The following is a 27150-nucleotide window of genomic DNA, read 5'->3' on the forward strand; positions in this document are numbered from 1 at the left end:
AGGTGAAAATTGCAAATCTTTAGAGGTAACCAATATTATGAAAATAAATAAGTTTATGTATGAAGCGGGAGTAGTCAGTGTTAGTGTAAATATGTTTTTTTTTAAATTGAAAAGTTTAGTGCAGTTGGGTAATATAACTGAAGATACAGTATCATATTAAGAATAACACTTCTCGTTTCGAATGTAAAAATATATATGTAAAATTGTGTGTTCGATAGACACGGGAGCTGATTATTAGGCGCCTAAATGCAAACGATCGTCGTTTAATCCATTCGGAAGCTTTGTAATGGTCGGATTGGCCATTACTGGTTTTGGTATATTGTATTAATTAATTGCTGGCCAGCTACAAGATGTAGGGTTAAGTAATATGTTTCCATGAGTGTACTTTTATGTTATTATTGCATGTAAGTGTGTGTGCTTATTGGATTGTGCCTTACTGGATATTAAGATTCCCCTGCTTTTTTTATCTCCCCGGTTGGGGGAGCGAGCTGTCTTTCAAAAGACCGTTGCAGTGGAATTTTTCCAACGCTACGGGGTCCGCGTCCACGGACGTTTACCCAGACTATAAGAAAGGCCAGTGGGCTTTAGCAAAAAATAGTGTTTCCCCATTGATCGACGAAAGAGGAACGTCTCCTCAAGTTTAGTCCACTTTTGGTGGCTAGACTTAATATAATAATGTAGCATTTGGTGTAAGGCAACCCCTGTTGCTGTCCCAAGTCCCCTTTTAGAAAAAGCTTTGAATATGTGGATATTTCCGTATTGAATAATTGATGCCCGAAAGAAAGAGTGAAGGCGTAAGGAAACGCATTTGTACTGAACGGAATATCATTTAAGCTGAGGGTAAGCCCGCAGAGATAGTTTTGCTAACTCTGCGGTAAAGGAAGTGCCGATGGTGTAAGCCATAGGTGCGCAATTATGTTGATTTAGAGATTTGTTAATTTGGTCTATGCAAGACACCCATGGAAGCAGTATGTAAATATGTATAATCAACGTATAATAAACCAATATATCCTACTAGAAATGTTATGATTCCGAGAACTACGGTACTGTCCATTTAAAACCAGTTGTTTATTCACTTGCTGTACATGTGTAAACGAACCAGGGACTAAAAAATATAAATTGTTATGTGAAACCCCCCTTTCGTAATTCCGGCGCAAATATAATCTGCTCGCTTGGCACCCAGGGTGAGGTGAAAGGAGAGATTGAGGAATTAAAGTAGGAAGTAATCCAGAGGGCCGTATTAAAACAAGGGACTGGGGGGCCGAACTTTCACAGCTTTTTCCTTGATTTCCCAGGTCAAGTAACTTATGGACCTTGATAGCTGAGGAGTTTCTCTGAGCCCTTTCGGTCCACATTTTAAACTCTTACTTCCGATTAGTCTGTGTATACAAACCGAACTTTCAAACAAACTGCTCGCCCCTTTCTCACAAAGAAGCCATATTTCAATAGCACTCTATCACATTTAGCCCCATGCATTTTATATAGGCCTAACTTAGCGTGCATGATAAATGTGTGTAATAAACAACTGATTGTGTTTTGTTCTTTGCAGGCTACTCGATATTTGCCACGGCCAGCGGTTGGAGAAGGAGCAGCAGTTAGTGCTGTTTCTGGTCTTCGAACATGTGGACAACGACCTAGCCACGTACCTAGAAAGATGCCCTCCTCCCGGACTAGGAGTTGACAGAATAAAGGTAACATTTTTTCCTGTATTATTGCAATTACCGTGCGTTCATTTCGATCTGCAGCCGAGAGATCGGGAGAAGCGTGGCGGGCGGCGCTGACGGAGATGCCGACATTTGCGGCCTGTAATGCCCGCTTATTTTTATAGACATATGCAGACATTTATATAAATATTGCAAAACGATCACTAACCTGTGTTATAACACGCAAAAGTTCTTCTGTAATTCATCCAAGTTCTGCTCTTATATACACAAAAAAGTACGCTTTAGAAACGATGTTAAGAGCCACAGATAATAAAACATTTTAATCATAGTTTTGACCAGTAACGTCCTGCTTAAGTTTATATCCTTGAAAGAGTTTTGTGCCGATGGGGATCGTTTGGAGGTTTTGAATGTGCAACACTGTATCAAGATTACGCTGTAGAAGAAACCGTTAAAAGTCAATAGTGTTCGTGAGCTTCCTTGCAATCCGAAATCTCCGAGCTCGAGTTTTTTGTTCCTTCGCGACTAGATGAAGACAGAGTTGTAAATATAGTGGCGAGCAATGTAAACCAAGAGCGTGTTAATTTCGTACTGTGCGCAAGAGTGTTATTCTTGGTTACTTGCACTTACTTGTTTGTGTTATTGTAGTGTGTATGTGTGACGTGTGACGTGTCAGTGAGACGATTGGAATGCCAGCCGCAAGATTCACGTTAGAACAAGATCAAAGATTTTTTTATGTATGACACGTACCTACGTGAAAACAAACTCGTGTCGAGACGTGTGTAGGTAATTTGTACAGAAATTCCCATGCGTTTCAACTCCACACAGAGATACGGTTAGACATCTTGTCCTTAAATTACGAGAAACTGTATCGTTAAATTTTAAAACACCTAAGCAAAAACGACGGATTCTAACCGAAGCAAAACTCGATGATATTGGTGCAGCGTTAGAACGTTCTCCAAACAAACCTCTACGCCGTGTTTCACAAGAGGTGGGCGTGTCAAAATCATCGGCACATACAGTCACTAAGCTACTAAAATTAAAACCATACTCTTATAACACAGGTTAGTGCTCGTTTTGCAATATTTATATAAATGTCTGCATATGTCCATGAAAATAAGCGGGCATTTCAGGCCGCAAATGTCGGCATCTCCGTCAGTGCCGCCCGCCACGCTTCTCCCGATCTCTCGGCTGCTGATCGAAATGGACGCACGGTATTTGACTGGTAATGCACGTCGTAGCTGAAGTCATTTGCAATACTATACCCTGTCCCAGCTAACTGTGGACCAAGGCCGCGCGTAGCGTCAGGGAAATTGAGTGGCCAGAGCGAAGGAGTACATGTTTCCCCCACTCCACGCAATTCCGTTTCCCTCACGTGTTCATTGGTGGAGCCTTCTCCCGTCAGCGGATTTACAAACCCCATAGTGCTGCAGAACATCCAGCGATATGTGGCTTCTGATTGGCTTTCATTCCGGAAACGTTTCATTATGTAATGTTCCTTCAAAGAAAATGGTTTTCAGTGAAGATTTCATAGATCCATCACAAGTTAAGAAACCCTTTAAAATTAAGTTAAATTTTAACACATTTTTAAAATTAATGTTTTGAAAGACAGAACAGCAAAACTCTTCTTGACGGGGAATGATGTTTCATTTTCAACATTATTCAGCATTTTTGTGATATTTATTCTTTTATATTGTCTTGTTTCCATGATAATCAAAAACTCAATATGCTGTTTAGTTTTATGTTTTAAAATAAAATAAATTCTGGCTTGGTCAGCATATTGAGTTTTTGATTTATTATTTGCTTCGCAACATTTTCCGTAAGTTTGGGTTCGTTCAACATATTCTCTATAATGCATTAGCTGCATTATAAATCCAACTGTCCCATTTGCGAGAATTAAATGTAAAATTTCAGAAAAATTATCACAAGAATAAACATCCGTCACCATTACGCCCCTATTGTATATTTACTATGTCACGTCCATGGTTGATTATACAGAAATGACGTTTTTAGCATTTGATGATATGAAAATTTTTCTCATATAATGCAGTTGTCACTTCACATATATTTCAAGCGCTTTCAGAAATATTCAACATTGTTATTTTTCGATGGCTTCATGTTGATTTTTATCACAAGAAAAAGGTTGAATAGCATCTTTCCACACAAATATAGTTTACATAATTTCAACAACTTCATCGCAAACTTTATTACTAAATAATTACTGATTTTTCCATTCTTTTTTTCCCCCTGTCAACAAACAAACAAGGAACAGTGGAAGCAGAACATAAACACTACCGTCGCGCAGCCAATAAGGGACTATTCGTCTGGTTCTACAGGATCATAGTTTAAAAATTGAAGCATAAGTATTTAGAACACATATATTGCCGTACCTAACTAACGTATTGAAATTTTTTCCTCACTTCCCCTCGTGCGGATCTTATATGGAAGTGTGTACTAACCCAATAGTAGTACATTCTTCATTCCGCATATTTGCTTTTGGATATAGGAAACTAAGCTATGTGTGATAGTCTAGTAGTGTACAGAGAGAAGATTGAGTTAGTGTGAACAGGCAGGTATCTAGAAATATATTTCGGGGGCTCTGAGCCAATTGTCTCAGAAGTTTGATATAATTTTGATTTTTTTTTGTTTAGCGTCGCTTTTCTGCCATTTTTGGTTAATCGCAACGATGAGGGTGAGTGATGTTATGAAATTGATGTAGGGCATTCACTAAGAATACCCAGGCCGGGATTCGAACCCGGGACCCCTTGGGTCGTATAGCGCGCTAAGCCACAAAGAATATACTTTATAGGTGTCTATTCATAATATATATGAATTAATTTAGTATTTTAATTATTACATGAATAGATAAAAAGACTGTACAAGAACAGAGATGAAACAGCACATTTTCATTATCTAGCTTACTTCTAGTTAAGATCGCCAAAATTTGTTTAAAAGCAACTATCATGGCAAGGAAATTATTGTTAAAAAGATAAAGAATTGAATATTTATTGAATAACAAACGAATGTTAATAGATCCAGTTGACGAGAAGTAAAGTATGTGATTAATATTTTGTATATTGCATATTGGATATTATAAGTAGTAGTATGCATAATTTTTTCTTAGGTACTGTCATTGAAAGCATGTTCCCAATCTAATCCTTACCTTCCAGTAATGCTGAACATTATTTAATTTTAGTATTTGGTAAGTATTTCAGCGGGTAGGGCCGTGTGAAATATACGTTCTTTACACCATACGTAAAGCCATTTTACACCTTAATTTCAATTTTCCTCACGTATTATATTTCGCGTTTGTTTATCTAAACACCAGGCAAAAACTAATTGCATTCAGTCGAAGCCTAAATCTATAGTGGAATCTGTTTAGAGCTGTAGCTCACGACCAAGCATTGTGTCTCAGTCATAGTGATCTTATGCACTCTGCATAATCCTTCCATATACAATAATGGAAATTCCATTTCAACTATGCAATCTAAGTGGGCGTGTGAATGCACGGAGAAATTCTTCACCATCCCACCGGTGCGACGACAAAGTTCCTGTAGAACTATACCCACGTCAAGAAGAAACATTTGACTTCGCTCCTTTAAACAATGTGGCCAGGTCCTGGTGGCCATGTATGGAAACTTGCAGTAGCCAACTGCCTGGCTACAGCGGCGAATACCCACGCAGCGGCACCCCGGATTGTATTCTTCAGTTAAATATATGTGTCCCGTCATTGTTAATTCGCTTTAAATGTCATCGGTTACGGACAAGGCTGGAGATCGGATATCAGATTTCGCCTCGCTGTTAATATTGACTGGGTCTTATTCTGCGTTCAGCCGCCAGACGATCCGGGGGGGAAGGGATTCACGGATTGGGGCGCTCGCCCCTCCCAACTGTTAGGTTTTTGATTAGGTTTTTGAATATAGGATTATGCCTAATATTTTTGAAGGCTCTTAGGTTCTGTCTCATATCAACAACTTTAATGTCGAGAATATTTTTTCTAAGTTTGAAACATTCAACTTTATCCTCAGGTTGGTCAATCGGAACTGGACCTAAGAGTTTAAATTTGGATCGGAACAACGGGCGCAAAAGAGGATCGAACCAGAGAACCCATCGAAACACGTTTCATAAATAAATATTTACGCTCTAGAAAAATACTTATGTTCAATCAATCAGTAAAGTAAAAGGGTAAAGTGCTCCCCTGTGCTTTGCACCACGCCGTGAAGGCGTATAGGGGGTGTGCAGTTAGGGCCCCACACTTTTTTGATCACGGCCGAAGGTGGGGGTGATGTGATCAGCACCACGTCCCTGGGCGCCGGAGCCGATTGAACAGGTGGAAAAAATCCCGATTCTCCTCCGCCGGGGATCGAATCCGGGTCTCTCGCATGGTAGTCAGACGTATATCAATCAATCAGTAGCTCTAGACCTAATCTATTTCTCTCAATGCACATTTTTTTACACACAATAATAATCATTTATTCCAGCCATGGACACGTATTTTTTGTGAAACAATACTCTATTCTCTAGAACAGCTTGGTTCCTTTTTACAGTATGATATTTGTTTATATAAATCTGTGCAATTGTAAGTTATAAAGGCTATTCGGGGAGGTGAGATACCTAGACTGAAATTCGCCCCTCCCAACTGTAACTTCTGGATCCGCCACTGCGATGCGCATGCATATGTGCTGAATGGTTTCATTCCTCGCATACTTTCAAAAACACATATTAGAGGCCCATTTCTGGTGTGTGGTCATATCCAGATAAAATTATATTTGCAGCGGTTTAATGTATGTACAAGTACAAATTCATATCTTCATACGACGCTAAAATAACTTCATGCTGTTACTACATTTCTCTTAAATACAAAGGTTTTCCGTTCTGTATTCTGTTTATTTTATTATACAGGGTGCCCCCAAAAAAGCTAACCGAAATGTAGAACCGTTGTGTTCGGTTACATTTTTTGGGCCACCCTGTATCTTGACAATAGGCAGTGCATCTGTTATTCTAACTTTCCTTTCAACAATAGAAAATGAAAGCTCAAGCTTTCCATTATTTGAAAGTCAGTATATTCTAGATGTGTGACAGTTTCATGGTACCGTAAAGAAAGGCGCCAACTTTTTTTTCTTTGTGTGTGTGTGTGGGGGGATGGGTGCTAGGTTGGCGGAATAATATTTTATATGTGCAAATATATATGTAGGTGCCTTGCCCCCTGAAGTTGGCGCCCATTACCGTAAGCCTATTTTCTGTGTCAGATATCCAGACAACAGCATTGGGCATTAAATTGAGGGGGTATCCAATTCTTGTGTGTTACTATTGTCTTAGACTGTTACGGAAATTCTGGTGTGGAGACTGAGAATTTTTGTTTTGTAGGAAGCAATATCCACTCTTCGATATAAACAATAAGTCTAAAATTGAAATTTGATGAGAGGATTGAGTATTAAATTTAAGGTGGGACATGTGAAACTCTTGATATAGTGTTAAATCTTAGATTGTCAAAGGATTTCTGTAGTGGGCAGAGAGTTCGAATATTAGGTTTTGGGGACTATATTTAGCGATGTGGTATCCACACATTTTCGGCGCCGAACGTGCGAAAAGAGATGCTGGCAAAGATTAAATATCGCGGGATCATAAAGTGTTGACACCCAATTAAATTAATATTCTTGAAAGCCTGCAAAGAAATACACGTAAAAATTTTCTTCCTCGCTTCGCTCGCAGTGATGACATACGAAATTGCTCGTTTGGCGTTTTGTTAAGGTAAATGTGAAGTTTTATACTGTAGCTGCATTACAAGACAGGAACGATATTCTCGATATTTTCTTTGTTTTGCTCAGGTTGAATTTTCTATCTTAAGTTGTGTAACAATTTGGGGGGTGTACTACATCCACTGTCTTTGGGTGATGGACACCCCTCTTTATGGAGGATGGGCAGATCAAGTGTAGTGTCCAGTAATGCTAAGTTACTTTCAGTAGAGACGCTGTCGTAATTAAATACTTTATGGGGATTATAATATGATTGAGGGTATGATTTGGGGGGGGGGCACCCCTGCCTGTAATCATACCTTGAATCTCTTCGGCAAGGACCACACATACAATGCATACCCGGCATGTTTTCAGCACAGGATCTGATCTGTTTGCCCGAAATATGGCGCAGTGAATTATGGGGGAAGTTGTTCGCTAAATGTCCAATGCTAACCGACATTGGATGTCATTGATATTTCAATAATGTATTGGCTTTAGAAAACCAATTTTCGTGACGTTAACAAAAGGGTGATCGGTGCATCGAGTCTCATTGTCGTTCTTTCCAGGCTTTCGATGTTCCACAACTGTCCTTGCAGGTAGTTCCACAACTGTCCTTACTATCCTGGGTCAACATCTAAATTATAGACCTCCCAGTTCCACTGGGTATCGAACCTTTGCTTCCAGGTGGAGCGAAAGCAGGAACAACGGCGGCACCTCGCAGCCAGAACAAACGCACACGAGTTTCTGATCAGCTCCACCGCAACAAGGTCGTCAGTTACTCATTGCGACCTTGCGAACCAGTCGATGTCTTCTTTTTTACCATTCTCTTCCCTGGCCTCTTCTCTCTGGGCACACGTTCGCTTATATTTGCCCACCACGAAGCCGGTTTGGTGTTCGGTATGCCAGCTATGCAGGCCACTGAACTCCTTCACATTGGCCTGTGGCGACTGGCTAGCGAATGTTTTATTTTTTTTTTCTGTCTCACTCCTCTTGAAATCTCTGTGCACCGTACCCTCTGACCCTCCCCCTTTGTCGGTTATGAAAGGCGCACGCTCTTTCTTGTGCTGAAATTAACAAAAATGATGGGTTATTGCGACATGCACGCCAAAAATAGTTTGCGTTGGACAAGGTAAAGGAAATTCAGCGAAGTATGGCAGTTTAGATAGTTCACGCTGACACTAGTCATGCATCTAGGTGGTCTACACCAAAAGTTTAAACAACACCCCTTAAAGTAGTCGTTAAAGTACTATTTATCGGTTCATTGGACCATTACTTACTTGTCAGAAAGGTCTAATTTGTGGTCAATTTGGCTCGAAAATTGTCCTTGCAACCCCTAAATTTGAACTTATACCCCTCTCCCCCCCCCCCCCGATGGAAAATTCTGCAGAAGGTATTTGGGTATATATAACGGAAGATCAGGAATCAACCCTTTATAGCGGAAGATCAGGAATCAACCCCCCTCCCCCTTCTGATTTCAAGTACTATTTATCCTAGGGGCATGATATTCGGGGTGATGCAAAGTATTCTGTACAAGTTTTTGTGATTTCCATAAATTCTAATGGATTCTATTGGTTTTAGTAACAGGACCGGAAACTTTTTACTCCCACACTTTAAATTAGGTCCAACTTTGTGTATTGTTTAATTTCAACGGATCTTTGATTGTATTTAAATTTATCCTGAAATAAGGTTCCTGGACCGCATTTAAATTGATCCCGAAAAAAATGTTTCTGGACCACATTTAAATTGATAAGGTTCCTGGACCGAAATGAAATACTTTAAACATAAAGGTTTCTTTACGGTCCAGAACAAATTTACACTTGCTGATTTTCTCTCCCAGACGGGAAATGAATGTATTTACAATTTCTGGACCATAACAACCCTGTTAAAGGTCCAGGTTTCCATAGATTTCAATGGGTTCTATTGGGTTCCGTAACATTTCAATACGGAACTTGGACCCACATTCTCCCATTTCCCCGTCGCGGTTAATCTCTATGTTAAGTGAACCAAACATTTGCACATCTAAAACCCAACCTCTGTGGCAACAAAAGTGCCCCCCCCCCCCCACCTTATTTTTAAAGCAACACGGCCGAACAAGCTTTAAGTCTTTAGGTATTCAGAGGGCAGTTTTTTTTTAACTGCATACGGATGCAACAGGTAATTTTTTTCCGTTCTGCAGGAGTAAAAATCAATCTTACTGATGACAGAAGTAATTAACAACGCAATTTCAGAAACATGGCCTGCATTATGTACTCGTTAACAAATTTTCCGCCAAGAATGAAGGCGAAAAAACAGCACTGCACCTGCTTCCTCCTCCCAGTGATTGAGCACTTCCTGGCAGTAACTCTTCCACCTGCTTCGATCAAGGTCATCGTTTTCCTTACGTTTGGGGAGAGAGATTTCGCTATCGGAGACTACGATATGTGCTGATAGTTGACTGGGTGTGGGGATAATTTGATTTATTTTACAGGGTGAGTCAAAAGTCAGGTTACATAGGGATTTATAGTATATATTCAATGTGTGCACCTTGAACATCAATGCATTTATGCACGCGACGTTTCCATTTCTCCAGAACCTTTTGCAGAACGTCCAGCATCATGTCTGCACATAGCACAATGCTTTCCTTCAGATGCTGGATGTTCTGAATGTTAACTGAGTAGACGAGCGCCTTTAAATCACCCCAAAGGAAACAATCCATTGGTGTCAGGTCTGGAGACTGCGATGGCCACTCAGGAAAAACGCCTCCACCCTTTCGTCTTTTGTCAGCATCTTCTTTCACTCTGTCAGAAACTTCCTATGTAACCAGACTTTTGACTCACCCTGTATTTTACTTAGCCTTTCTGACAGTTTAGTTATATGAACTCCTGATTGGAAATTCTGAAGGAAACTCTTATTGCATTTCCCATCTGGCTGAAGAATTTAGCACAATATTCCCACTATCCCCCCCCCCCCCAAATACCACATTAATTATCTATATAGTGGTTCCTTTCGCATCCAAGTTATTACAATGTTGTCAGAGCTTCAGGCGATGTGAAAATAAACTAATCTGAAAAATTCCAAATTATAACTGGAAATGGTTAGAGTTTCGACTGCATAGGCACGGCCACGTGTCCTCTTTTCGTTCATGTGTTTTTCAACACCATCGGAAATTTGGTATTCCCAAGAGAAAAAGTTAAATAATACTCCCATTAGCGTAATCCTAAGTTTTCTCCTCTCCTCCATACGACCATTCACCGCACAGACCTCTCCCCCCCCCCCTCCAGCTCGCCGCGAGGAAAGGTCCTCGCGCTTGACTGTTAAAATGGATAATTTGACATATTACGTTTCGTTTGTCTCATGGGTTGTGGTTTTTGTTCATCTAATAGGTGATAAAATGTGCAAGAACCGTGAGATAACTTCATATACATATAACTAAAATGTTGAGAGATTTGATCAACATTGAGCATGTGGTATTAGAATGTATTTTAGTCATCTTGTGAACTAAATTTTTAAAGAATGTTTATTATCTTTTTCAGGACCTTAGTTTCCAAATGCTTTGTGGTGTCGACTTCCTCCACAGCCACAGAATAGTTCATAGAGATCTGAAGCCACAGAATTTGTTAGTCACAAGGGAAGGTCGTGTCAAACTAGCGGATTTTGGTCTGGCCAAAACCTACGATTTTTCTATGAAGCTCACATCTGTGGTAAGTATACTGAAGGGTAACTCTGATACCGTTTGCATCAACGTTGCACAAACTCGCGAGTTTGAAAATCTACGGGTCAGGGTAACCCTCGAGTTAGGATTATCTTCCATTGTATCAATCTGAAAGGCGTGGTCGGCTGTGCAAGTCATAATAAATATAAGTGTGTTACAGCAAAAAGAAGGCACATTGGTATCTGTTATTATTCATATTATTCACAAGCAACTGGCACGAAAAAAATTCACATCTTACTAAAGATGGAAAAAAATCATATTTACTTGAATGATTTTTGATCATTATTGGAGCTTGCAATCACAGTAAGTAGCTTTATGACCTGCAAATAGCATTCACTATTGTTTTATAGCTAATATTTACATTGTTATTTTATATTTACTTTTCTTCATTTGTTCTGCTAAAAAATCTATTTTATAACAAGTGAAAATAAAAATTTAAGAAACAGCATTTTTAAATAAATTACGTCAAAGTACTTTATTATGTATAATTTCCGTGTTTTAAATACAATTGCTGTGGGTCTTGTTGAAGAAGATTGTTGGAATGTTATTTATTAAGCTGTAGTTAAGAAGGTTAAACACACATTCTCATCAGAGGTATGACATGTATATATTCGCGCCCAAAATTACACTAAATATGTACAGGAATGGGTTATTTGGTACAAATATGGCAGGGATAAGTGTATCTATTTAGGGAATAAAATGTTATTGATCAGTGACTTGCACTGAGGAGTAGCTAGTCTAGCAGAGATAGATCAATCAATCTCACGTCTCTAATTATTTTCAAATCACAATATTTATTGTCTTGAAGCCATAGTTCATACGCAACATTTTTTTTCCACGCGCTTCTCGTCCCTCGGGCAAGTCTGGATACCCTAGCTGGCTTTTCCTCCGCCTGACCAGTTACTGCCCAAAGGAAAAGGGAAGATTTCTGCCTGTACCTCCCTTGCCCCATCGCCCCCCGCTTCATTGGCTGAATGCGCATGGTTTCAGGTCCTCCAGTCTATCTCCTATAGCATGACAGATAGGGGATTGGTTTCCCTTCGATTCCTTTGTAAATCCTCTAAAGAACTCGGGGGGGGGGGGATTTTCTGCAGTACTTATGTTCTCTGTATTTACAACACAACTTTTTACACGTACAATATGTATGTATAATATGGGATATAGTTTTATTTGTATATGAATGGGAACGTACTTGTATTATGTGCAGACAAAAAAGTTATGGTTTCTTTTATCTTTTTTAAAAAAATATGGAATATATAATGATTAAATAACAAATATTTGCTCACGCTCTCTGTCGCTCTCGTTTTAGTAGTGTTTTATTTAAATATTCTAATATTTTGTTCTCCAATAAAAAAAATGGGAAAGCTAAACAGTCATAAATACGGATGTATTAATTTGGGCAAGAGAACTCTCGTTCTAATTGTTGTTGTTGGTTTGGTTCATTTTACTTCGCTTTCCTGCCACATTTGGTTATCGCGAAAATGATGATGAGTGATGAAATTGATGAAGGGACCTCACAAAGAACAATTCAGGCCAGGATTCGAACCCGTGACCCATGTGTTGTACTCTGCAGTGAATGAAATAATTTTGAACGAAAAATGTATCCCAGAACTCCAAGAGGCAAATAAATATTGTTGAAGAAACTACAAAAAAGTGTATTTTGTTACCTATTTATCGCCTCTAATATCCATCACTTTTTCTAGCTGTATAGATTTAATCGCGATAAGAAGCTAATGAGTTTATGGAAGTCACGAGGGACAATCACAAACAGAGAACTCGGGACTCCTGATTTCACAGTGCCTTGCAGATGCACTGTTAGAAAATTATTTGTATTTTTTCCCCTTTCTTTGGCGTTGCTTTTCCATCACTTTACCTAACTTCTGCCATGACGATGAACGTTGATTAAATTAAACGGATGAAGAGTGGTTACAAAGGAACACTCATGCACAGGCCAGGACTCGAGCTCAGATCCTTCAGTAACGAGATCGTGATATGGAGAAATTATGGAAATCAAGCAATGCAACTTTTTTTATATATAAAAAAAACGTTAATCATATACAAAGATGGTGTTTCAAAAATCCAATTGAAATTTACCACTGAGGAAATATGCAGTTTGCTTCACCGATCTTTCCACTCATCTTTGTTGTCGGCCGACCTCCGTGGGGGAGTGCAAGTGGCCCCTGATCGGTACCCGGTTTAGGCACATAGTGGTTTGGATCCCACTTTAAACTGTGGGTCCAGTCCCGATTAGCTTTTATGTGCATAAAGTGGACTTTAAACACCAACCGCGGGGGAGTGGTTATCACTGCACCCTACAACACCAGGAGTTCCGGGTTCGAACCTCGGCATGGGTGTTATTTGTGTTTGTCTCTTCATTAATTGTATTGTATCATGTTCGCGATTAACCAAATGTGTCAGCGACGCTAAGTAGCGTAAATCATTGATTGATTTGGTTTGTTTTACTTCGCTTTTCCGCCACTTTTGGCTAATCGCGAAGATGATACGATAAAATTGATGAAGGGACAAACACAAATAACACCCATGCCCAGATCGGGGTTCGAACCCGGGATCTCTCGCTTAGTAGTCAAATCAACATGTTTTGGATTTTCGAAGGGGGGGGGGTGAGAGTTACTTGAACTTTTTTTCAGTAGTCCTTCCTCATTTTGCAATCTTTTCTTTTCTTTGATGTTCTATTTTTATGAATACTTAGCCCTATAGGTAGAGGGGGATTATGACCCACACCGCAAACCGCAACTTCGCTTCAAAAATCTCTAAAGAAACTGAATTCGCAACATCTCATTTTGTCCACGTGGACTTGACGAGAGTTGTCATTTCTTGGACGAACGCTATTGGTGGAAAAGGTTTCGAGGGACGATTTATTGGACTGCACATGGACCTGACATTTGGTTGTTAGGGGGAAAACGGAACTTTCTTTGAAGTAAAGTGAGGTTGGAATCAGGACGGCAAGTATATACCGTATGTCCGAAAGATCAGTTTTCCCCCTAACAACCACATGTCAGGTCCACGTGGGTCCAATAATTCGTCCCTCGAAACCTTTTCCACCAATAGCATTCGTCCAAGGAATGTCAGCTCTCGTCAAGTACACGTGGACAAAATGGGATGTTGCTAATTCAGTTTCTTGAGAGATTTTTGAACGCGAAGTTGCGGTTGCGTTATCTTTGCTAGGTTGTGTTATCGTATTGTGCTACTTTTTTATACAGTATAAAGACCTTGGGAGTATAACCTGGCAGTGAATGAATGGATGTCTAAACACTGCAGGCAAAAGCGACAACATCGCTTTACAGAAAAACAGGTGGTGGCTCGAAACCAGATACGGTTCCGGTCAGCTTCCTCTGGGGTTGTCAAAGATGCCCTACTGCTACTACATTCAGGACTTCAGCTATACCCCAAGTGTCGACGTCACCGCACGTCACTGTTATTGATGTTGGAGCAGAAGGTTGTCAGCGGAGGAAGATACTTAAATACTTAACTTAACCTGTGGCACAACAGTCCCTGAGGGCCAGGACCTCCCTACTGACTACCTACCTCGCTCCCACCAGAGGGGATGGGAGGAGATCACCCAACCAGTTACAGGGTGATGTGTGGCCAGCAGGACGAACCCCCAGTTGTTGTTGAAGATTTCCATGACTGGGTTACGCTACTTATTCGTAAACTCCCCAATTTCTTGACGATGATGGGTGGTTACTGATTTCATACACAGGCCGAAATCTCCGGAGAGAGTTGTCACGCTTCCCCCAGGAGACTTCAAACAGTGTTCATTCCATAGGCCGAGCCGAAAGCCTGATGCCTTAGACTTCACGGCCATGGTACAGGAATAAATTTAGATACAAAATGGCCAAAATGTGGACTTTTGGTAAAAGTTTTAGGAGGGCATTGTGTAAATTTTGGGGTGTTATTGGTGTCAGCATAAAGCACAGACAGTATATCAAAGACATGGATTTAAGTCCAAGTCGAGCCAAACATTGTGAAATTTTTTTCTACTTGAAATTGAAATTAGAGAAAATAATTTTAGTTGCCATTAAATTTCTATTATATTTGATTTTTGTAAAAAATTGGTGTTCCAAAATTATAATAAATTGTTCTTTATTTACAGGTAGTAACTTTGTGGTATAGGTCACCAGAAGTTTTGCTAGGCCAGTCATATGCGACACAAGTGGACTTATGGTCATGTGCCTGTATAATGGCAGAATTATATCGTCGTTCACCATTATTCTGTGGTAATTCTGAAGTTGACCAGTTAGAACGAATATTCCAGTAAGTTTTTTAAAATTCTGTCTCTATCCAGAGAGAGAACTGAAATAAAGTTAACAATAACAAAAATAAGTGTGATAATTCAAGAATTTGGTAATTATAGGTGATTTATTATTTTAATAATGAAACTTATACTGATAACATAAATTGTTGTTATTGTTGTTAACTCAGGGATTCTTTCTCTTTTAGATTTCTGAAATGAGTATTTGCTCCCTCCCCCGTTATCAATAATCATTGCCCCCCCAATCATAGGCGCAGACTCCATGGAGCTTGGGGGGCTCGAGCCCCCCCAATGTAAATGATGTGGGTCAGAGCCCCCTAATAATTTTGCTTAAGAGGATCTAATGTATTATTTTGCTTCTCTTGTAAAGTTTGCTCTGAATTGTGCCACATGAATTTAACTTTAAATACACGTTTGAAATGTTCTAGATCATCAATTTGGGGGGCTGAGACCGCTAAACCATCAACTTTGGGGGGGGGGGGGGCTATGACCAGAGACAGCAAAACACATGACTTATTACTATATACTAAGTATATAATTATGAGTATTCTTAACATTTTTACTAAAAAGAGTTTCAAAACAAGATGTGCATGAACTAGGAGATGGGACGTTCGGGCTACAAATGGCTTTCACATGACATTCAGAACGAGATCATTGATATATTAGGGAAATCTGTTTTGCGCTCTGTGGTAGCAGATATTAAAAGTCGGGAATATTTTGCTTTTATGGTTGACGAAACTTGTGACATATCCATCCGTGAACAATTAATATTCTGCATTAGAACTGTGAATAAAAATTTTGATATGTTTGAGGAATTCATGGGATTATATGAGATTCCGAACACTGAGGCCAAAACTTAAAAAAGGGAGAGAGTGAGTCATTCATTAATTTATTTCAGTGATCAGAGCCCCCCCCCCAATAATTTTGACAAGTCGGCGCCCCTGCCCCCCATTAATTTTAAGCTAGCAATGTTTAAGATAAGTACATAGTGTTTTTGATTTCAGTGTGCATTAAATCAACATCACACAATCAAATCATTCATCAACAGTTATTGTAAATATGTGAAACCAATAACTGGAATATATGCAATGTCTCCATAAAATAATGGTGGATTTATAGACAGACATAATTTTGGAATAAATCATTATAGAAACAATAAATTAATGGCCAAATGAGGAGAAACCATTTATGTTGTTTAATTCTTCAGTGGGGTTTGATCTGATGTCTTTTGGTCATCCTGCAGACGAAAAGGTAGCGACTCGTGGCTTTTTTGGAAGGTAAGAAGTTGTGGCAAACCGAGGAAGGTTTGAAAAATGCATTCAGTTACAGTCACACGTATCCATTCCATTCAGAATGTAGGGCAAGGGGTCCTTGCTTCCCTTGAACTATGAAATATTTTAATGTGAACATGTAAAAACCTACTAAAGGAGCATTAACGATATTTTAGATTTTGTACCACCTTCCCAACCTCGCTGTCATTGGATTGAGGATAATGAAAAGTGCTGCTTAAACTCTGAAATAATGCTAAATGCTTCTAAATTGTGCTAGGATTTATTACTAATTATTGTTTTCGGATAACTAGTTTTAAGTTCAGCATCTACTTTTCGAGTTTTGAACTTGCATTATTTATTATTCACTGAAGTTATGTAATATTGTTAATTTTCTCACAAGATTGTGTACAATGGCTCAACAAATGAAATGGGTTAAGCACAGAACTTGAAAGGGTTTAAGAAAATGGTTTGTTTACCTCTAACCTTTTACTGATTTCCTGCCATAAAAATATCCTCGCGAACAAAATCGGGCAGGATATAGAAAAGATAGAGGATGGATCATGACATGGTTGTCTCTGTGTAGGCACACACTGTTTTATTTCAAACATGTCCACTGATGAAGTAGAAATAAGATTTGGACATTTTTTTTTTTATTTCCTGAATACATATTGCATTGAATTAGATTTCCTTCTCCCAGAGACTCACATTTGCAGATTATGCTAGATTTTACCATTATGCCAAAAGCAGGGTGCCAACAAAGATCAAACTGTGCTAGGTTTAATACCATTTTGCTGGGGTTGGTATCCCTGATGGAGGAAACTCTTGGTGCATCCTCGCTGGATCTTTTAAAAGTGCAATCTTCCCCCCCCTGCTCCTTCCACTCCTCACCCATCTGTTTGTAGAGCTACCAGCGAGGTTCCTCAGGTGGGGCAGTAAAGTGTGCGTGTCCATTGTCTTTGGCTATGGCTGGAGTGAACGACAGCAGTCAACTCTTGACATTATCTAACCTAGTCAATTGTACGTACATACATAAATTGTGCTCATAATTTTATAATGTGCATTATTATTAAACCCCTAAAAAGTAGAGAACTGGAAGCAAGTATAAATTAACTAGGAAGTTCCTCACTTCCTACATGGAAGAATTGCCCCTGCTCCAGATCGTGACATACACCGCCAAGAACATCTGGTGTTACAGGTGAAACTGCTTTCTTGATCCAATGGTTTCAAGTGCTCCATATTTCTGATCTGGACAAGCACACTTGTTACTTCACCTAACCCCATAGATCATGAGGAGGTAAAATCTGTGACCTGTCGCAGAGGAAATACACTATATAGCCAAAAGTCACCGGACACCCGAGTGAGCGTGGTGGTAGTGTTATGGTCTGGAGCTGTTCTTCCTGGATTGGGCTCGGGCCATTAGTTTTGGTCAATGGCAACATGAACAGTGGTGTTTATGAGGACATTTTAGACAATAGCATGCTGCCCACACTGTGGTAACAGTTTGGAATGGGCCATTTTCTCTATCATCACAACAGTGCCCCTGACCATAAAGCAGGGTCCATGGCATCGTTGTTTGAGGACAATCAGGTGGATGTGCGTAGGTGGCCCGCTCAAAGCCCTCACTGGAACACCATAGAACATCTTTGGGATGAACTGGAGCGTCTGTTGCATGACAGACCTATTCGACCAAAAATCACCCATGAACTATTCATGAGGATACAGGACGAATGGGAAAAAAATCCACCAGCAATATACCAGAACTTAGTGGAAAGCCTGCCCTGAAGAGTAAATGCTGTATTAGCGAAGAGAGGTCCGGCATCTTATTAGATACCTGGCTGGTGTCTTTGGAGTGAACAGCACAGGGTGTCCGGTGACTTTTGGCTATGTAGTGTATCTGACATACCATCACATAACTGGGAAATGTCATTCTCCAGCATTTGATGCGTGGCATAATCTTCTATCCTGTCCAGGAAGTTATGTGACATCTCAGTTTGTTCAGCTAAAAGAGAAGGCCAGCCAATCACCTGTCTTGTACAGTCACGGTCACTTCCAGCTTGTAACGATTCCATTGAAAGTCAATGTATTCATTACAAGCCGGCAGTTTTCGTGCCCATAGGCGTAGCTAGAACTTTATATTTAGGTGTGCACAAAGAAAAAAGAATGAGGTCTTGTACCTTTTTAATAGCATGTTTTGCAATACAATCACTTGGCTCTTTAACTGCACTGATGTTTGTAAAGAAATATAAATTCACTAAATGACAGTGTTGAAAATTTCTGAATATATGTAGTAGAAAAAAAATCAAATTGCATAGAAATTACACACACACAAAATGTTCATAAATGTTACAAACAAATACATCAAAATACACGTCATCTATAATAAGAGACGTCTGTCAAAAGGTACAGTGTTCTTAAACTCATCAATAACTTCATATACATCAATAGACGAAGCTTTTTCCTGTTCCACAAAAAGCAAGAGCAGGGCTTCCAATCTATCCTGCTTCTGAGTTGCTCTTAATTTAGTTTTAACTTGGGTAAGCTTGGAGAAACCTCTCTCACATGTGCAGCTTGTGACAGGTATAGAAGAAAAGCGCTGTAGTACAGAGTAGAATGCAGTAAATATCTTCTTTCTCTCTTCTTTCTCCAACCACCCAAACCACTCCTGTAGCATAACAGAAGAACTTCCCTTAGGTACAGAGGATTCTCCTTTCAGAAGTCTTACTTCTGCTGCCAACTCGTCGCCTGACAATTTGAATGTTCTAGCTAAGATGGCTATTTCTTCATCCTTTACATTCAAGTCAACCAGATTTCCCATGGCACTGATGACCCCAACAGTTTCTTGACGACGTCTCTCATCAATACCACACACAACTGAGTCTAAAAGAGGATAATAACCAGTGTCGTAGCATGGACATTTCGGGTGGGAACACCAAGTCCGAAGAAAGGGTCGCCCCTTTCTTGCTTAATAATCTACTTATGGTATTAGTCGCCACAGGTATTGTTTTTTTGCCTGAAGTCAGCTGGGTTTTCAATAAAACATCATCCATGCATGTTTTAGCTAGAAAATTAGATGCCTCACTATGCCACAAATGTTTTGAACTCTGGTGTTTTATACCTTTTTTATATCTTTCTGCATGACTTGTCATTAAAAACCTACCTGAATCACAAGCGCCTCTGCACAACAGTAGACGTCATTGTTGTGGATGATCCAACTACTGATTGATTTGGTTTATTTTATTTCCCTTTTCTACCTATTTTGGTTAATTGCGAATGTGAATATGAGTGGTGATGATATTGATGAAGGGACACTGACAAAGAACACCCGTGCTCACGCCGGGATTTGAACGAGAGACCTCTGCGTCTTGGCGCACTGTGCAAAGCAGAGTGGATGATCCAAATATCATACACTCTACTGACGTAACAGTGCCGATTAGTAATTCAGACTACTGTTTATTACATCTTGAGAATGCTGATAAACATTTTAAAATAATTTTGTCCAGAGACCATTCGATGTTAAAAGTTTTCAAATGAATGCTAAACATTTCCATTGACAATATTAAGTAGTTAGATAATAACGAAAAAATACAATAAAAAAAAAATAATAGTTTTGCGGGTTAAGTGGTAGAGCAGCCACAGGCTGAATTTCTACCACGAGGACTTCACCAACTTACTTGACAAAAACTGTGTTGATCTTTTAGTTTCTAATGCACATCGCTGTTCGTGCGATAAATCATACAATACAGTGGCCATTAAGAAGCAGCATATTTGAGATTGGTAAAGTTATGTCAGTCAATATTGCATATTGTAGCATCACATAGCACAAGTTGCATGAGCACGAAGAGCGAAGAACCGGGTAGGAATTCTACAGCTGTCGTCTGCTTCAGAAGGCAGGAAGGGTCACATGAACCAATCACGGTAGACCTCTCTGCTCCGTACGCTGGCGTAAGAGAGAGCATTTACGCGCGTGCTGAGAAATCGAAGCTTTCCCTCCAGAAAGGCAGCAAGGAATATAGAGTCCTGTACGCCGAACCTGCTCTGCGTCCGGCCGGGAAAGGCATTGAAAAGAGATGCTATAGTGGAACCACAAGGAAAGAAACCTGCGCAGACCCCATCGCGCTGGCGGGGAGTGATACTCCACTCATCCATGAAAAGTGCTGTTTGAACTGTGAAATTATGCCAAACGATACTCAATTGTGCTACGATATTATTATTATTTTATTACTATTACTACATTACCATGGGCGTCCGGAAAATGAAAGTCAACCAAAAATTATATATTTTTCACATATAATTTCATTTCAGCTGCAATAATGTGTGTTAATTATTGCATGGATATGATACATTGAAATTTAAGCAATGTTTTTTGAGGAAACAACACTATTATTGGAGAAAATGTGCCTTGTTTGCCCCCCTGGAAAAAAATACCTTCCTTGCCCCTACCTGGAAAAAATCCTGCGGACGTCCATGTACATTACTATTTTTAGATGGTTGTATTTTATCCCACCCGAAAATCTATTTCTATTTTAGTTATTTTACGTCGCTTTTGTGCCTCTACGCGTAAGTACGACAATATGAAAAACTGATGAAATGAATGAAGTGACACAAAAACAGTGAAACGTCCTTGCCTTACTCAGTAGAAACACTGACTTCGTAGCATGGACAAATTATTTTATACATGTATGTGTGTGTGTGTCTATTATATATTAGGGATGGGACCAATTAATCGGAACTCTATCGGTATCGGCCGATATAGGCATATCGGTGTATCGGTTTATCGGTAAAATTACCGATTATTTTACCGATCCGATATATCTATTATTTTCTGATAATTTAGTGCAAAATTCTGCCATTTTGTTGTAATTTTTATGGATAATATACATGCCCTACTTTCTAAAAAAGTAAATGTCTAAATATGCAATTTCTCTTGCACTGCAGTCACCTTCAAACACACATTTATTAAAGAGGGCAGTGAACCTTTTAGGTTCTTCAAGGACTATTTCTAATTTTATATCGGATCGGTAGAATATCGGTTATCGGTATCGGTAAATTTTATATCGGTACTTTATCGGTATCGGCCAAATTTTCATATCGGCCCATCCCTATTATATATTGAATGCAGCAACATAGAGGCAGCATAACTGACGAATAAAGCATGGGAGTGTTAATAACAAGAAATTTACTAGAGAACGAAGCGGCATAGTTCAATTACAAAGGAAATAATGCACCCCCTCCCCCGTAGTTACTTCCAACTTTCATCGGCTTGAAAATACTTAATTTTCTATCCTTAATATACTATTCTATACTTAAATACTTAATTTTCTTCAAAATTATATAGCGGCATGGACGTCCAGATGGAGGTGCAAGGATGGTCGCCACCCACCCTCTCCTCTTCTCTTCTGGAAAATGAATGTTGACATAAAAGTACCTATTATTTCACACGTATGAGTTGATTTCAGTCACAGTAATTTACATCCATTATTATAATAGGGATGTAGGAACGTGATAATTTCAAACTCAAGTGGCGTTTTCTGAGAGGGCAACATTATTACGGGGTAATATGCCTCGTTTACCAGCCTCATAAAAATACATTGTTTCCCCCTCGCTGGAAAAAAAATCTGCAGACATCCCCTTGCCCCCCAGTGCGCACACCTATGATGCCCCCGAGAAGGTCGTTCATCCGCTACTATTAGATCATCGGATTTTGTAGCAGATTTCTGGTTTCCCAAGGAACAATCTCCCGATTTTTTAAAGTCTGACCTGGCAACACTGCCCTGAGCACCGATAAGGGCAGGGAAGATGCGCGAACACTTTTGAGGGAAGGTTTTTTTCCTTGTGGTCGAGCTATAGAACGAGTGTTGAGAGTGGAGCGTTGCAAGCGGATCGCGAAAAATGGCTATTATAATGCCATGAAGGTCAAACATTTATGAAATGAGTCATGTTTTACTTTATAATCACAGCATTTAAGCATTTTTGAAATTTTAAATCTGGGAATGCCGGGCGTACGGGCATACTATAACGCTACACCACTGATAATGACAAGACATTATAATCTCCTCTTCCTTTGTTTTGTACAAATACTGCGAGCTGACTGATTCGTCAAGAGTCTTAGCAATTTTGCGTCTCTTCACTGGAGGAATTGAAATCTCCAGACTATCACAGACTTTAATAGCTTCGTTGAAGAGTTCCATGAATTGAGATGAATTTCTCATGGATTGCACAGCATTGCAAAGCGATCTGACAGTAGATACAGCCGAAAGTAGATTTACGTCTGGACTTTGGAGTAACTTGCTAACCTTCACTATCGTTTGTATGACTGGATGCAGCATTGTGAGACAAATGACGAACTCAAACGATCTGACTTGTTGTTTTAGTCCATTCCCTTTAGCTCTCACATCACCCTGATTACTGTTTTGAGTGATTCATTCCAAAGCCAAAATAATTGCAGAGTAGCTCCTTTTCACTGCAGAAACAGCTTCAGAACGGCACTCCAATCTCATTGTTGCAAAGACTTCAGTGTTCTTAAACTTAGACCAATTTCCTGGCATACACTTTCAAAAACTGCATGCCTTGTCGAACTACCTTCAATAAAAGAGTAAAGGAATTGAATTGTTCTGAAAAAATCTGAAACTAGTCTATTTTCGGGTCGCCAATTACATGAGTCCACCAGTACAAAATTCACACAATGAGCATAGCAGTGAACGTACATTATTGAACTGTTCTTTTCTTTGCACCCCAGATTGTGTCCCAGGCATTGTTGAGGCTCCATCGAAGCAAACTGAAAGAACATTTTGCCATCAACACCAAACTCTGACACTACTAGTGCTAACGTATTCAAAATTGTCTGTGCATCTACAGAAGATAACGAGCCACTTAATGCTCAACAGGTAACTGTTTAATGACATCAAAACATCGAAAAACTATAGACATCTGTTCATGATGACCACAATCACTCGTTTCATAAGCGATAACGCACACGTTTGTACCAAGTAATGATATTTTCAACTTCCTTACAAGAACATTTTTCAAACTGCGGATTAGATCATTCTGAATTTGTGGACTTAAGTGCAATTTTTTGGCCCGTTCACAAAATGGGGTCATATTTGGAAATTAAATCAACTACATCTAGAAATAACCCCCTGTCGTATGCTTCTTTATTCTCAATTTGACCTCTCAATGGGCGGCCTCCTTTTGTAAGACAAAGAATTATGTTTATTAGCCTCTCCATGATTTGTCGATTTTGCAGTCTTGTTTGTTCTTGCTTTGAAAGAAAAGCTTTCTTACACTCATCTAATTGGACGTCAATTGGTTTTATTTTATTGTAGTTTGCTTACTTAAGCCTTGCTGGTGTCCTTTAGATTTTTCATGACTTCGAAATCATTTGTTTGCTCTATGCCAGTTTTTAAAACCTCGTGTAATGAATGCTTGATCAAGGTGTCCTCTCACTGATGCATTGTTTGAAGCAAAAGCTCTGCAGTAAAAACAAAATGCAGAGTCAACAACTATACTATATTCCAACCATTTGTAACTGTGAAACCAGCTGGATTGAAAAGCCCTTTCTTTCCCACCTATTCTACGTCGAGGGAAAACCACCAGGTTTGGTTGGTACTGTCCTAATTTTACCCTTACATCACATTCTGTTCTGTTATGTGGTATTTCATTCAGGGTCACAAGGATCTACTGATATGTCAATAGGCTTACCTGGTGTTTGTTCAGCGTCAGGAGCATTAAAACAGGATGGTTTGTCATTTACAAGTTCACTGATACCACTACAACTGGCACTATCACAGGCGTTTAAACTTTCAACTGTCTGCTTCTTCTTGTAGAGCATAAACTCACTATTTAAGAAAAGTACGGTAAATTTACACAAACGAAATATCACGTCCACAAGCGGCAATTTTTATTAAATAATGGCTCCTTAGATCATTCCGAGAGACGAATTTGCAACAAAATCCGAAAAAGCAAGTACAACGACAGTTACAACGAAGTAAACTAGTGGGTTCAGGGATAAATAAACTTCCAACAATGTAGTTGCATTGTCAAAATGTTTACTGATAAGCTTTCTGCCCCACAGAAAGCATACAATAATTAGTTGATTGTGAGAATGGAGGGGAAGGCGATTGTTGGCAAAATATGTTACTGTGACATTGTTGTTATTGTTATACATATTGTTTCCCTGTATTATATCAGTTTTTAATTTCGAGCGTTCAGTAAAGAAAAGAACCTATTTCCACAAATATAAGTAAGTTTTAGACCAATATTGAAGAAAGGGGTGGGATTCGGGGGTAAACTTAGCGAGTTCAGTCTTTCGAATAATCTCTACTTTTAATAATTTTGTCCTGGAAAAAGAAAGATGCCGCTTATTTTCTCTCATATTGAAATATCTGTCTTTAATTCTCTTTCATAAAGCAGCCCATTAGGATGTGCCTAGGCACACCCGGCACACCCCGTAGCTACGCCTATGTTCGTGACTCTACAAGTGTACATCAAAGGGTTACATCGTTTTTATGTTGTTTGATAATGTCATGGGCAGTGTTCGTTCTAATATATCCTAACATTATGGCAATGAACTCATTCCCCACTTCCATATAAAGTGTGTGTGCTCATACGTGCACGTGTGTGTGTGTGTGTGTGTTGCATGCATTCAGCCACTGTTTCTATGGCAATTTCTTCAAAAACAATGACTGCCCATAACCCCACCATTTATTTATGCATACACTCTATAACACTGAAAATACGTGATTTCAGAATATATATGTTTCATGTGTTCCTGTGAAAATATATTTTCCAAATTTCTTGGAAATGCAGATCTTCTAAAAGTTAAACGTGTATTTGAATATATATTTCAACTTCAAATCTCCAATTGGTTTAACATGCTGATTTTTATTTACAGGGTAATAGGAACACCGCCAGAATCTGATTGGCCAGAAAATGTATCACTGCCACGGAGTTCATTTATTGAAAGTACTCCAATTCCACTAGAACAAGAGGTTCCTGAAATTTGTCCTCAGGGAAAAGATTTATTACAAGTAAGTATTACATTATATTTCTCCCCTCTGGCTAGAATGGATCTGACACTCTTCACACGAAATGACTGAATTGATAGATATTGAAGTTGTATCTAATTTATATCTTACACAAAATAACAATATAGCCAGGTATATTGTGAATTATGTAGAGTATTAATAATCCTTTAGAATCAATATTAAAAATTCCTCTCTGAGCATAGAAAAAATCAAGTAACAGCCACATCTTATTAATAAAACATTAAAATGCAGACCAAAGCAAAATTTATTGTACATTTTTTATATACAATTCATTGTATATTTTTTATAGCATTTTAATGTTTTATTAACATGGAAACAAGGCTCAACATTGTTACTGCATCTTGTGCGTTTGACAGGTTTTTATGCACATTTTTGATGAGTGTCTGAAGTTTGGTAGGAGCTTCCATAGCTCATCGCCAATTGTAAGAGACCGATATCCAAAGCTGAAATGCTTGCCATAAACTTGAAGATTTGTAATGTATAATAATCATAATTAGTACATATATAATGTATTTATTCTCATTGATTAATTGAATGATGCTGTGGTGCAATAATTACGAAGAAATATGCATACCATGTACTTTTGTATTTGCGTATGGTTTAAATTATATCCATTTGTGTGTTCGAGGGGAAGGGGGATAGTATCTCCCCAGTTAGAAAAATTACCCCCTGCGCTGTTCCATTGTGCCCATGTTAAAGCATAGAAGCTATCTCCCAGCTAACCCCCAAGGCTCAACCTTGTATTTTCCACCTCAAGCACTTTCAAGGAAGAATGGAAGAGATTATATTGCTCAGTTCCTTAAGTAACGTTTTATTATTATTATTTTAGTTTGTAAAAATGGAAAATGGAAGGGAAGTGTGCTTTGAATAACTTTATTCTACCTACAAATGCATGACAAAGAGTTTTGTTGTGAACTTGATGTACTTAATCTGTCACAAGAATTCTGCTGGGAAGTCAGTGGAATAATTCTTGACATTGTCCTCACAAATTCAAGTTTTACCACCATGAGCTGATGCAAACAGATTGGAACTCAGCCTTGTCACAAAAATTCCTCTCTGATTACAAATTTAAGTGCATTTTACTCACAGCTTTTCCAGTTTTTTACCTATACAGGGTTATTTAAAAAACGATGGTGCAAAAGTAACAATGACATATTCACAAGCAAACTGATAGAATTTTTTTTTCAAATCATCTCCCCAGCCATCTCACTGTCGCCACCTTATACCATAGGAGCATCCTCAAGGCTCAACCAACCTCCCCCCCATGATATTATTATTGACTTCTCAGTAGCTGAGGTGCCTTGTTAATGAACGCTAGCCTGTCAGCGAATCTATCCTCTTCTAACAGGTCATGCAAAAGTTACAGCTTTTGAGCTTGTCATCTGGTGTTAAAATGTGCAAAACCTCTAATTTGTATGGCATCCGGCACTGGTGCTTTCATGAGATATTGCCCTTGATTGTGGCAGTACCCACAT

At 39.1% G+C, this 27150-nt stretch overlaps 1 protein-coding gene across 7 annotated transcripts in view; it reads left to right on the forward strand.

Moving 5' to 3' along the window:
* Cdk4 (Cyclin-dependent kinase 4) overlaps positions 1–27150 on the forward strand; it is a 260158-nt gene that overhangs the window by 225827 nt on the left and 7181 nt on the right. For all 7 annotated transcript variants that reach the window (XM_083142442.1, XM_083142443.1, XM_083142445.1 and 4 more), the window contains 4 exons: positions 1550–1691; positions 10909–11076; positions 15202–15362; positions 25522–25657. In XM_083142442.1, the coding sequence (XP_082998568.1) occupies positions 1550–1691; positions 10909–11076; positions 15202–15362; positions 25522–25657 (607 nt within the window). The remainder of the gene's footprint in view (positions 1–1549; positions 1692–10908; positions 11077–15201; positions 15363–25521; positions 25658–27150) is intronic.

The sequence above is a fragment of the Lepisma saccharinum genome, chromosome 21 (assembly GCF_977018435.1).
Source record: "Lepisma saccharinum chromosome 21, izLepSacc3.1, whole genome shotgun sequence".
NCBI lineage: Eukaryota > Metazoa > Arthropoda > Insecta > Zygentoma > Lepismatidae > Lepisma > Lepisma saccharinum.